At 36.2% G+C, this 14,568-nt stretch overlaps 1 protein-coding gene across 1 annotated transcript in view; it reads left to right on the forward strand.

The window, feature by feature from the left end:
- Window positions 1-1,288: 1,288 nt before the first annotated feature.
- KCNH7 (potassium voltage-gated channel, subfamily H (eag-related), member 7) overlaps window positions 1,289-14,568 on the forward strand; it is a gene marked incomplete at its 5' end in the record, with an annotated part of 81,110 nt that continues 67,830 nt past the window's right edge. Inside the window, 5 exons of the mRNA XM_010296712.1 lie at window positions 1,289-1,369; window positions 3,424-3,852; window positions 7,996-8,016; window positions 8,533-8,556; window positions 11,852-12,066. Of these exons, the coding sequence (XP_010295014.1) occupies window positions 1,289-1,369; window positions 3,424-3,852; window positions 7,996-8,016; window positions 8,533-8,556; window positions 11,852-12,066 (770 nt within the window). The remainder of the gene's footprint in view (window positions 1,370-3,423; window positions 3,853-7,995; window positions 8,017-8,532; window positions 8,557-11,851; window positions 12,067-14,568) is intronic.

The following is a 14,568-nucleotide window of genomic DNA, read 5'->3' on the forward strand; positions in this document are numbered from 1 at the left end:
TTACTGAGCTGAGCAAGGAAGTGTAATGGAAATTACTCAAATTCTGAATGGACCTCCTAATAGCTTTAGCTGCAGTACTGCAGGAGGGAGCTGCATGTCCAACACATCATATAGCTTATACGTTGAATAACAATATTCCTCCTCTAAAGAATATTTGAATTAAAAAACAGGAAATTGGGGTTTTAACTTTGAGACCATTTATTAGAGTTTATAGAAGAACAGTAAAAAGCTACTCATAAAAAGCTACTCAAGTTTTATATTTCATGCCTAAGAGTCTTAGCAAGAAGCAAAATTCTCAGACTATTCTTTCCAGCTGAATAGCAGTTAGACAGCTAAATCAGTAATGCAGTGTAACATGGTCGTATTAACTTGATGAAGCAGAAAAGACCATCTGCACCACCACGAATATGACTAACACAGAGTGCCAGCAAAAATCCTTTAACAGTGTCTAATGCCAGAAAACCTTATGAATGGGATTTTTAAGTTCAATGTGATTGATGAAAAGAGAATTATAGTATTTGTTTCACTTTTGATCCAATAAGCTTTCAAAATTGATTTATGAACTGCTTTAGAACTCAATTCTACCTGCATTTAAAAGTAATAAAATTATTTTTTATGTACATCACTCATTTCAACTGTAAGCAATTTGTTCAAGTATACTTAGTAAGTTAGAAGAAATATGCATGTTCCCAAGGTACACTCTGCTGAATATCACTGTGCAGATTGAAAACTGGCAACTCTAGCTGCTGTTTAAAACATGCATGACTCTGTTTTTATGTAATAGAGATTTCTGTCTACTGCGTTGTTGTGTGTGTACATGCATTAGAGTAATAGATTCAGTGCTAAATATCTGGAATTCAACAAGCTTTTTCAGAAATCATTAAGGAAAAAAAAAGGAAGATTGTTATGTGGATTTATACTTTAAAGTAGGAAAAAAAGGACGGAAATAAATGGCCAGATTTCTAAATACTGAGATGTTATCAGTAGAGTCTCACAGGTTCTTTACTATTTAATACATTTTCAATTTTCAATAAAAAGGTGCAAACAGTGAGGTAAGAATGTTTGCAGATGTCACAAAATGATTCAGAATATAATATGAGATTTACAGACTTATCCTATGGTACTGAGTGGCCGAGTGATAACACAGCAAACAAAATTTTTTACAGACATAATAATAGAGACTAAATTATCTGTTAACAATCAAGAAAGAAATCTCTCAGTTGTTGCAAAAATATCTTAAATTAGCACAGACTAGAAAAATAACTGAAAAAGGCAAATCAAATATTAGGAATTATAAGGAAAGGAACTAAGATCAAGACAAAAAGCCATTATGTCATTGCATTGATTCCTGAGTCTGGGAATAGCTCAGGCTACTGTCAAAAAGGATTACATTAGAAATGAAAAGGAACTGATAAGTGTGAGAAGGATGATCAGAGATACACAATATAGTTAGACTAGCATTCTTCAGCTTGGAAAAGAGGTATGCAAAGAGGAATGCAACAGATGTATGAAAAGCTATAAACATTATTGAGACTATAAAGAGGGAGCAATTATTAGCTATTTTTCATATCATAAGAACTAGCACCCTCCCCAAGGCAACAAGTTTAGAGCAAGCAAGGGGAAGTACTTTTTCACAAAGGTATGCTAAAATTATGGAACTGTTTCCTATAGGATGCTTTGCAGATCAAAGTACAGCTGTGTTTCAAAAGCACTGAGACAAATTCATGGAAGAAAGGTACACCAGACATTCAGTTTGTGGTTTGAACACAGTCTTTGTCTCAGAAATTTTCTGAACTGCAGATAACCAGAAACCGAGTAAATTTACTGGGAGAAATAACACAATGCAGTGGTTCTTAAACTCCTTCTCCATGTATCCACTACTGGAAAATATCAGAGGCACGACAGTGTGCTAAATGGACCTGTGGTGTCATCTAGTATAGAAACTTTAGCTCTTACACAGGTTTTCCTTTAAGAAGAGCAAGGCACTCTCATTCATTTAGAATTCAAAATAAATTCAACACTAAATATATAGGACATTCACGGTAAAAGATTAAATGATTAAGCTGTGCCATCAATTGCTCTACACTTACTATTGGGCATAAGCATCAATAAAAGACTATTTCAAAACATTTCAGTATGGGATGATAAATTTCAGTGCTAAATATTAATAAACAATTGCTAGCTACAAATGCTGGCGATTAAAACTGACTGAAAGAATGAAATCTTATCCCAAACAGAATTTCTTATCCCAGTAAGAAAGAATAACAAGACATTTCAAGATGTCCTCTGAGAAATCATTTTGTTACTGTTTCACTACAGAAAACACTCATGTAGCAAAGTGATGAGTGACAAGAAGCTATTAGATAAGTCAGACTGTTTACACAATAACATCTGATCATTTCAATTATCTCAATTATTTTATTTGGTTAATTTTTTTTAGCATTTCTTTTTCTAAACTGTTTACTATGTTTTCTGTACAACAGAGCTCCCTGTGCCTCCATTTGTGAATTGTATTACACATTACTTAAAAATATTTGCTATCTGGGTTTGTTTTTTTAAGAGGGAAAGTCTGTAGATTTTACAGTTCTTCCCCTATATTTTCTTTATTTGCACCATATTTTACACTTCCTCTCAGCTACTGATATTTCTTACCATTACACAAAGTTGTTAGTTTTCCACACACTCGGAATAGCCTATCCTGCCATTCAATATACCAAGCCCAACTAAGTCCACACCCATGCAAATGTACAAAAAGGCAATTGCGTTTTATAGGTGCAATTGAGGCATGAGAACTTTTTTTCTTCCTGTGTGTTCCTTTACTTTTCATTTTAAACTCATTCAAAATAAGTGTTTCATTTAATGGTAAAATGTAAGTATTGGAAAGGATTGTGGCAAAACTGATACACAACTTACTTTTCTTTCCTGATGGGTTAGAACTGGCATCATCCTGTTTAACTTCTAGCCAATAAACGAATAAAACAGCAGTACACTTTTAAGCACATGGAGTTCCAGTAATAATAGAATCCACAAATACCTGTTTCAGGATAACAGCTACCAAGTAGTTCGACATGTTTTAGCAATCTTTTATAGAGGCACAGATTTTTATTTTAGAAAGAACTATCAAAACAGATAACCTTATCTCTTTTAAAACACACTGTAGAATCAATGTTGCTATCCCTATTCTGAGCTCAATAACTTAGGTCTGACTGAAGTATGAAATCCTTTAACGTTATGGCTATAACAAACTTACAGCTACATATTTCCATATTTACACGTTCTATTGTTATGCATGGTAATTTATTAGGAATAGGTCAATTATTTATAGCTATTATTATGCACTCTGACTGTGTGTGAAAAAAGCAGATTTTCGTGACAAGAAACTAATATGTAATATTTTCTTCTTTTGTATGTATTTACATGTAGGCAGACTTTTTGGGTTCCGGCTACCTGGACTGAGACTCTTAACATACAGAAAGCAGTCCTTACCACAGGAAGACCCTGATGCAGTGATAGTCGATTCATCTAAGCACAGCGATGACTCAGTGGCTATGAAGCACTTTAAATCACCTACAAAAGAAAGCTGTAGTCCTTCAGAAGTGGATGATACAAAAGCACTGATTCAACCCAGTAAATGTTTGCCTTTGGTTAATATATCAGGTCCCCTTGACCATTCATCACCTAAACAGCAATGGGACAGACTTTACCCTGACATGATGCAGACAAGCAATCCATTAACCCATTCCAGATCAAAGGAAAGCATTTGTAGTATACGAAGAGCATCTTCAGTACATGACATAGAAGGCTTTAACGTCCATCCCAAGAACATTTTTAGGGACCGTCACGCAAGCGAAGGTATGGTAGAAAGTCAATCAGTATTCTCTGATGTACTAAGAAAGGAATTACTGCAATTTTTCATAGTAATTATCATCACTTTGTAAGCAAAACTAAATATAATCAGCTGTATACATTCAAAGGTACAGTAAAAATATTAAGGGCCCAAATATGCCAGGCTTATTTACACTAAATACAGTTTTTCGTGTCTAAGCAGACCAATGAAATCATGGTGTTTCTCTTAGAGTACCATCTGCCTTCTGTATAGGGATATAGAAAAATTGGGCCCAATGTTCCTAAAGCTAATATTGGTATTTGGGGGGGGGGGAAGGAATCAGATGGTCAAGTCAAAGTTGTATGCACAGTTCTGTCCCATATGCACATATACTAGATTGTCTTTGATTGTATGAAATCCTACCTCAGAGACTGATCACTTTATTTTTCTTAAATCTGTAATGTGTACATTGTATATTCACTGATCCATCACTGAGACATATTTTTTCTCTCACACTGGACGAAATACCCTCAGCAACTCCATTGAAATGCTTTGTGTAATGCTTACTGAAATACTTAGTGAAATGGTGAAATTCTTAGTGTAAAATTCATATAAATGTGATTTTCTCTTTGTGTTAGTATATTCTTGCAACTAGCAAAATTTACAAAGATGTTTCCTCTGTCTTCTACCGTCTCTCCTAATTTTGCAAAGTCATGGAGTGTGGTCCATGATTTCTTGTTGGAGAAAAGGAGTTTAAAAAACATGGGAAACAGCTTAGCAAAGGATTGAAAGCCCTGTGAATGGAGAGGCACCTTTGAAACTGGCTTTCACAGAAAAGTGCCACATATACAATGTTTCTGCAGCTACTGATGGTCTAATGACTTGAATTGCATACTTTTTATTCAAGCCAGATGACAAGGAACGTGTGTGGAGTATTTTAAGATTTCAAAAATATGTCATGGAAAACTGGGCACAGATTCATAAATTAGTAAGAAAGCAAATTTTCATTTTCAATGATTGCCTGTTTTTCTCCTATTCATTCACCGCAAGTTTAAAATTCCTTTAAGTTCTCCTGCCTTTTGGAAGGTCCACATCAAGGGCTCTTTGCTTCTGTACATCTCCTAAAATACAAGTCTGGATGCTCCTCTGCCATCCAGATTAACTCCTAGAATAGCAGAACTAATTATTCTTTACAGTTATTGTTCCTCTATTATATATAATGGGTAAATATTTCTTTCTTTATTTCTGTTTCTTTTGGACTCTGATTTTTTTTTTCAGTTCAAATTAACCTGAAAATTCAATTAAACCTATCCTAAACCATACCATTATGCTATATTTCATGTTCACATTCAAGACAAGATTTCAAGATCAGGATGTGGAGGCAAAAATCTCCAAGGCTAAACCTTGGCATGTGTTTTGGACCATTGCATGAGCTTCATCTTGGTTTCAACTTCCCCAGATATTTAAACTAACCTTTCAAATAAAACACATTTAAAAATATCTGTTTTGTCAATTTCTATTTTTAGAATTTATTCTCATTAAAGCAATTCCCAACTGGTCATTCTTCATACAGTTGTATGATGAAAATGTGTAAAAACTAGTTTGAATATTAAGTTTCTTTGGTTGTGGTGGTACAAAGCTCATGCAGAAATCACCACATAATTTAATACTTGCTGCATGGAGGAGCAAAAATTTCTAGTTCCATTTCACTGAACAATATTTTTCAAATGTTAAATACTAAGGAAAATAAGTTTTACTATGAGAAGTCAATAATTCATTCGAATTCCTATGGCCTCTCATGTCATGTACATTTTTACATTTACAGTGTAAATAGATAAAACACTGCCACTCTCATTTCACTCTGCTTAAGCTACAAAACAGTAAAGAATCTGGCCCTAAATTTAGGTCATACATACGCATTCTAAAAAAGTACAGCAGAACAGAGGATGGCTCTCAGAATTGCATTAGAATTAGTAACTATCCTTGATGCCATCTGCTTCCAAGCATATTAGAATTTGGCACCTTATGCTGAAAAGATGTTTAAATTTAGCCAGCAAGTCCTGCTTGCCTTACACAACAGTGAGTCATAAAACCCTATTGTTGCTATAAAATTATCCATGCAAGTTAGGCAACCAGGATTCAGCCTAAATCATCTTCTCTGGACTCACAGATTCTGACAAAATAATTCTGAATTTTCCTGAACCCACTGAAAACTACTACTCTGTTTGAAAAGACAATTCAGGATGCAATTTTTTTCCACCTGTTCCAGTTCAAATAATATTAATTGAATCAGTATAGCAGAATTCTGACAGAAGAGAATAGCATTACATAGCTCAATACAAACTACAGTAATTCACCCACAGACAATTTTTTTTTGAAAGGCAATTGAGAGTATAAATTATTTCATGTGTTAAATTAATCTATGTAGCCTAATTGCCTATCACTAAAATTATCATAGCTGTGGCCATTATATGCTGAAAGGTTTTACCCTAAAAAAAGACAATTTAGGTTTTTAAGTTTATTTGAGTGTATTTGACTGGATTCCATTATAAAATTTTACCCTAAAAAAAGACAATCTAGGTTTTTAAGTTTGTTTGAGTGTATTTGACTGGATTCCATTATAAATTTGCCTATTTGACAACAAAAGTAGCAGGGCAGGAACTGTGCCTTCCACTACCACCCAAATTCCAGCCAAGCCCTTCTCACCTGAAATGCCAGCAGTCCAGATTTTGCAGGCGGGTACAGGTTCACAGGGACGCTTTGGGAATTTTGTTGTCTTCAGAAAGTGAACTCAGTAACACCCTGGCAGTCTCTGAAAAAACAACAGGCTTTTGAGCCTAACTCAGCCTACAAAATCTGCTTTACTGCTACAGAAGCCTGGCACAGAAAGGCTTCAGGCTGAGAGGAGCTAAACACTCTACCACACCCGTGGTCCAGACGGTCCAGCTCGATGTCCCGTGCTCCCCAGTCCTCAGGAAGCTGAGGAAAAGCCAGACAGGCAGCAGGTGTGACATGATGCCACGGACAAGGTCCAAGACCACCTTCGATTGCCCTCACAGGAGAAGGCCACAGCCTTTTTCCAGAGCGGGGCTGAAGCGGGCCGCCTGCAGGGACAGGGCTGCCGCTGGGGCAGATGGGGGCACAGCCACCTCAGCCCTAGGAGGTGGCTGTCAGCGGCGGGACAACTGCAGGTGAACATGAGCTCGAGCCAAACGCACCTTTAAAAGTTGGTAAGCTGGTCACAGTGGCCGGCAGCACACAGGAGCAGGACCGCATCCTGCACCTGGCCCCGCGCTCCCTGCCAGCCCTGGGGCCCTCGCCCAAACTGACTCACACCCCACCTCAGAGCCGCCACAGCCGGGCAGGGGCACGATGTGAAGGGAGGGTGGCCTGTGGGTCATGAATAGGCCCATGAATAGGGTGGCTTCTACCTATCCACCTGTGTGGTTTCTTTAAAATAATAAGTAACAATAATAACAACAACAATAATAATATTCTCCCTAAAGAGGTTTGATGTCATGAGAGGATTCAGGGCTGGGTGTGCCTGTGAGGACAGAGAGCTTTGCCACTTTTACCTTGCGGAAAGGCACCTGCGAGCTGAAGAAAGGTTTAAGGTATATCTTTCTCCTCAGTGTTTCTCCAGTATTTACTCAGAAAAGGCACTGCTCAGCTTGCTGCCATGGTAAAAACTTTTCCTCCTGTGAGTCCTGGGCGGGCCGCAGGGCCTGGGGTCTGTGCAGGGCCACCTGCGCAGCCCCTCACCCACGCAGCCAGCCAGCCTGCGCCGCCACCCAGCGCCATGGGTGTCTCAGCCTCACGTAATTACGTGTGGCTAATTACCACTTCTTGGGTTAGCACTTTTGACTTCCAACCCAGTGCTGGACTTGTGGAAAAACATTTTTACCGTGTTAGTATTCAGGCAAGTCATCTAGAGCCATAGATGACTACCTACTGCTGATCTACTCCAAACACTTTTACAGATTATATCCCTATTGTCAAAGTGACTTCATCTTGACTAAAAGTCTACATAATATAATCAAGGAGGTGCAAAAATATTTCAATTCAAACCCCATACATATTTTGAGGCAATATTTTCTGCTTTTTCTGATGTAGATTTTAGTTGTCTTTTTTTCTCTCTTTTTCTTCACTTTTATTATGCTGAATACCAGACAATGGTCGCAATGTCAAAGGTAAAGTATACATTTAGACTGTACTTTCCAGTGTTTCAAAGAGCCACACTTTTTGGCATGTTACTTTGCCTGCTGTATGAAATGTTCAAATGCAACATTCTCATGCTGACCTCTCTAGGGCCAGGTGCATTACTGAAATCATATTTGTTAAACACTTAGTTATTCCCTTAACTATTTTCTCAAAGCACTAACTACCAATCCATGGAAAAAGTGAAGGCATAGTTAAACGGTCATTTGATTTGATTTTCTGTTAATTCACAAAAGGAAGGGAGGGAGATAGAATATATCATAGTTATTTAACTCAGTGCTGTTGTCCTTAAGCAGGCAAAACTTCTAGTGAAGCTACCAGGAGTTTTACCTGTGAAAGGGTGTATAATCGGGCAGGGCCACTAACAAACAATCTGTTGTTATAAAGTGCTTAGTTTTCAGTTAAGTATCTCAAAAATAAAATAATTGGTTATCAGGAGCCTTGTGGAAGTATCTTCACTTATTCCTCTTTTGTCTCCTTAAAACTAGTTTCACGTTCCTGGATGGCAGGGGGTATGGTTTCAAGCTTCCTGTAGTATTAAAATGTGCATGCATGAACTTCATTGCCAATTTCATGTTTAAATAATATTTAGTGCAGTTACAAAATTGTTTCTATTCACCAGCACTGAGCTACATCTTTTAGAAACAATCTGAACATAATTTTTAAGTGAATTCCTCCATTTCTAGAAAACAGTTACTAAAGTGTTCAGTTTAACTGCAATATTTGTAGCTATGTCTGACAACTTGTTTGTGACTTCATGCATGATGCAAAAAGTGTGTGTACCTGGTAAAGTCTTCTCTCTAAACTGCATGCAGTGCATGACCTATATTCTGTAAAGCGATTCGTGGACTACAAAACCATTGCATTTGCTTCATGTGTATATTGGCAAAATCTTGGGGAAAAAAATGCAGTCTCTGTATGGTAAAACAACTTTTATAAATGTATTTGCTGCTGGTGAAAGACGATGGACTGATGGCTCAGGAGAGTGATATCGTTTCTCAGTACATTGTGTAAGCAGGGACAATGGAATCCTGCCATAAAAATTGGGGGTTCAAATGTTACCTTAAAGAATCTTCTTTGTAGGGTAGGCAGAAGCATGTCATTCTCCCTGCTTATTCAAGTCTTGGCTGCTCTGCTGAAACTGTCAATCAGAGTGCCAATTAGTGTCAAATGTGATTGTGATTTGTAATGACCCTCTTTTTTTGCTTCTTGCTATGGGAGTATAGCAAAGGTCCACTAGCTGTCAAGTATCAGCTCACTAAAGTTAGTAACGTCTTTCAATTAATTACCATTATCAGTGAGGTACATATATATCTTTCAGCACTTTCTAAAGTAAAAGAAGGTGGATAAAAAAGAAAGGTTTTATTCTCACATAAAATTAACTTAAGTCTCCTATCACATGCTAGGGCATGAATCTTAGGTAGCGGAGGAGAGAGTAATTCCCTTTGGAGCAGAAGCAATAAAAGTTTTAAATTCCAGAAAGCAAAACGTCAATGCAATTTAAGCATCTACAAAGTATCTTACTATTAAAAAAAAAAAAATCTTATGTCCTACCTAATCATGGGTTTGCCTAAGCTCCCTTAGTTTCCTCTTACCTTTGAGTTCCTTGGGTATTAAGAATCTTGTCCATCTGACAAACGGACCCAACTTGATAACCCACTCATGTCTAAGGCTACTCAATATTCAAAAATTATTAATTGCTACAACTAGGTAGGGAAGTAGAGCTGCAAAACTGCAGTCTGACCATACATATGTAGCACGTCAGCCAGATTAGCTACTTCACTGATTTTTGAGGAGGTTGTGAGCCCTGATTTATTTTGAAGACCACTTTTTAGTAGACTTATGTAGATGATGTGAAAGACAGATTCAGGTCCTACCTGGGTCAAAAGGCATTCAAGCACAATATTCCAATTCCTTGGCAGTTTCCTCAGTACCAGGCTTTTTAACATTCCTTGTGGGAGAAAAGTAGTGCTTTCTTCCTTTTTCCAGTGAAGCCATTCCACAAAGAATATACTCAGTTCATTGGTCTAAGGACAAAAACAAAGGACAGATTTTGTAGTTTAGTGGTAAGAGCACTCACAAATTTTTGTTTATCTTACATGAAATGATCATTTGACAAAATATAGAAAGTCTTGAGAGCAGAACCATCAGACTGATCTCTCCCAGGGGAGGACTTGAACTGTTAGCATTGTGCTAACATTGTACTAGAGCATCATGCCCTCCCTTGTCATCTTGAATTTCTTTCTGCACAGTGGCACAATTTCAAACAGAGTAGTAGATGATTTCTATCTCTGTCACAGATTAATGTATAATTAACATGAATTTAGGAGGTAGAAAGCATGTGTATAAATCCTTTTAAGCTAAGAAAGCAAACTAAAAGTCTGTTTCTTCAGCAAGCATTCTAAGCCAGTGTGAGAAAAGACCAGTCCTCAATCAAAGAATTTTACACCAAAAAAAAAAAAAAAAAAGTATATTCAGCTCTGCCTGAAACATTTCCCCACAGCTATCTCCAGGCCACCAGTTGCTTTGAATTTCACTCAATCACACATTGCAAACACAATCCAGTTGTTCCACTGTTGACTCTGAAATTTACCCCACAGGCCTAATCCTGCCCCATTGGCTGTTCCTGAATCATAGCATCCACTCTTGCTTCCCTCATAGGAAAACAAAAAAAAACCCCCAAAAAACAGGAGAAGAAAAAACTTCATACTGTTGCCCACAATAGAATCAGTATGCAGTAAGGTTCTCATGTTGATCTGAGAAATACCGTTTGATCCCACACTTCAGATACATTGATACTGACTGCAAGACCTGGATTCTTTCTTAAATCCATAACTGAATCTAGCTCACACTGTCTAAACGTCTTTATAGTTCTTTTTTCCAGTGTTATTCTCACAAGCAAATTTTCCTTACTATGGATATTTTTGGCATCTGGACCACCATTATGATGACAGTACAAAATAAGTATACTAACCAGTTATACAGCTTTCTTGTTGTACAAAGAACTTTGCCCCATATTGAAAAGAATAATTATAATGGATATGTACCTCATGAAGTATACAAATTCCCTATTTTTTATCTATCATGATGCACTAAAGTGATATAAGATGTTTAAATGTATATAAAATACTCCATTAATATTCTACATATGGGTATCCCTGTTGTTTTCAAGATTTTGCTGGTAATGACAATTGAAGAAATACATTTTGTGAGTTTGTGGTAGTTCAGAATTAAAGGCTTTTAGGACAATGTTAGGCTAATATTTCCATTGATTAATGTCCGAGTTACTTAATAAGTCAACAGGGGTACAGCAGGGGTCTACTCAATTTTCCAGTTTACCAAAAGGTGTTTTTGAACTAACTATCATGGAAGCATGACCAACAGCACAGCTGTGATAATAGAGCCTTTGCTCAGTCCAGACACTCTCATATAATTGTATGTCCTGTTTCTGCTTTTATAAACAAATGAGAATATTGTCTTTATATCCAGCCAGAATTATAATGGAGCATACCAGCATATCCAGTAACATGAAAACAAGGTGGATGCATTATGTACTTTGCAATCCATTGACTTTATAAAAAATATTGTCATCTATTGGTAAAGGAAATTTCATATTTACATACAACACTAGATTTGATTCTCATTAGCAATAAAGTTATTTTTAAAAAGTAGATAAATTTTACTACTAACAAGTAGCATAGTGAAAAATAATTTTTACCTACACTTTTAACGTATCCCACTTAAACATTAATGATAACTTATTTCTCTTCATTTGTCAAATACTAAATATGTGTTCTGATTTTTCAGGGCCTTTTAACCATATCAAGTCAAGTCTGTTGGGATCCACATCGGATTCAAATCTCAACAAATACAGTACAATCAACAAAATTCCTCAACTCACACTGAACTTTTCAGATATCAAAAGTGAAAAAAAATCTTCATCTCCTCCTTCTTCGGAGAAAGCAATTATTGCACCTAAGGTGAAAGATCGAACGCACAATGTAACAGAGAAGGTTACCCAGGTAAGGCAATACCCACTATTCTAGTTCCTTTTCAGTTTTGTGGAGCCAATTATCAGTGTATTAAGTAGATTGTTACACTTTTCATGAATGATTTCGATGTCTCCAAGACAATTTGAAGAGTTTGAGCCATTACTTATTTTACTTCCAATTCAGTTGCATATGGGGTAGTTTACAATATTAGATGATACTGCTAACAAACAAAACTTTTCAGTGCTGTATTTTTCAATGGAAAAAAAACTGTAGTATGCACAAAGTGTCCCAAATAAGTCCACCAGTTTCAGTGATTCCTGTCAGTCTTAAATACTAGTTTCATTCTTTTTTCTTTTTCTCAGTTTTATGAATTCGTCATTAGCGCAAGGCACAACGTGAGAACAAATGGTAGGTGATTGTGCCACTGGTATAGGCATCATAGTTATATCTTGTAGTTTTTGTTCTAGTTCTTTGGTTTTTCATAATGCTCTTTCCTGTGGGTATCTTTTTCCATATGTGTACATCAAAAAGGCTATTAAAATGAAAACCAGATACCTTTGGACTGGATGTATGATATATTTCATCATACTTAGGAATGAGGTATACAATTGAAATAAAACTGAAAACAATTCAAGATAGCATATTTCTTCACTCTTAAGACAGATGCAGTGCCCTCTGAAGGCAACAGAAGTTTTCAGCTAAATTCAGTATCAATATTACATTTACATGGTAATGTCACATGGAGATTGGTGAGGACAGGCTACCAATGTACAACATACTGAAAAAAGATATTAAGACATGACAGTATCCCAAATAACTTTTATAGTCTTAGTAAAGCAGAGGGTCAGCCCTTAAATGCCCATCCACTGACAGACTGAAAGAGGTTAGAAGTGCTTTGTATTAGAATGCAGATGGAGATTCCGTAAGGAAGCTCTTGCCAAAAGTAGCTTTTGACTTACTACTGACCTGCCTTCCATAGACCAGACTGCAGCTTCTCTAGATTGGTACTAAGCCAGATATATTCCATGCTCCTACTCCTTTTGACAGATATAAAAAGGAATGTATTGTACACCCTCCTAGAGAAATAGAGATAAAAGTTCTATCAGTTCTATCTTGTGATCAGTTAGTGCCTAAAAATTAATTGGAATTTTATCTTTCATATATTTTGTCTTTGATAGTTAACTTGAATCTGCAACCATTGTACTTTCTTCCATGGTCAGTTGTGAAAGATTTAATCTCTTCTGGATCCATTTTAATATATTTTAAATTATTCATAGTAGTTATACATAGAAATCTTTTCACAGATGATATGGCAAAAAGTCAAGTTACATTAAAGACTAATTTTTATAAGTTATGTAAGCATAAGTCAAGCTTGATTGGGTTTTTTCAAAATTCTGACTGGCTAATTAGTGCCAGAGTTTCTATGTACTAATGACACTGTTATGGGGGGAAAAAAAATCTTAAAAAATCTGTGTTTATTCTCCAAACAACTTAGATATTATGAAAAGATCCAACAAAAATGGTTCAGATCAACTAAATGTTCCAGAAACGTTGATACTAACTAAATTCAAAATTAAGTTTCAAATGCTCTATAAAATCTTTACATTTCACAAAAGACCAATTTAATTTGACATTGGTTTATATCTTTTTCTAGAACTATCTCAACCAATGTGCAGAGTACAATTTGTGTAGCAAACTTTGATAATATACCAATCATCGTAATTGGAAATAATACCCCACAGCTGTTCCTTTCTCTCTTATTATATTCAGTTACAAATGTTTTTATTTGCTGCTGCAGCCTAAACTCTAGGATTAGGTACATGGAGAAATTCCTAGGAGGTATAAATAAATGTAGGTCTACTGAATTCTATAGTCAAAGATCTAGTTATCTAGTTACTAATGAATTAGATTAGAAATAGACATTTAGAAGGTTAAAGTGGCTAGTTTTAGTCCTGTTTATGTTTCTAATCCCCAGGGGTTATAATATGTTTTATAAGAGTCTGCACTTCAAAGGTTCCATTTCATGTCTGCTTTTGTCTTTAAAACCTAAATCTCTTTGTAAAACTTGTCATAGGCCCATAGATCCATTTTGTGTCTGCAGAATAATGGAAGTGGTTTTCGAAGGTCTGAGCACAGTGTTGAGAATAGAATATGGCAGAAAGGTCAAATGAGATAATTAGGATATGCTCATGCTGGCACAGTCCTCTGATACGTAAATCTGTGAAAGTGTAAAAAATGTACAGAGGGCTATATGACCTATTTAATCAATGGGACAATATCAGTAAAAGAGCAAATGAGTATAAAATGGCCATGGTAAGTTAAAAGGTCACCCTTAATCAGAGTAGTGACATTCTGAAATAGTCTTCTAATAAAAGAAGTTAGGGCAGAAATTCCAAATGTCTTTAGACATAGCATGAGAAGTGCAGTAAAGGGATAAACAACACAATGTGCTTTTCTGAGATTGCAGGACTTCATGACATGGAAAACCACTTCCATATTGCACCATTCAAACATCCATCCACCTCTCTCTTT

Source organism: Phaethon lepturus, unplaced genomic scaffold (genome assembly GCF_000687285.1).
Source record: "Phaethon lepturus isolate BGI_N335 unplaced genomic scaffold, ASM68728v1 scaffold6111, whole genome shotgun sequence".
Classification (NCBI taxonomy): Eukaryota; Metazoa; Chordata; class Aves; order Phaethontiformes; family Phaethontidae; genus Phaethon; species Phaethon lepturus.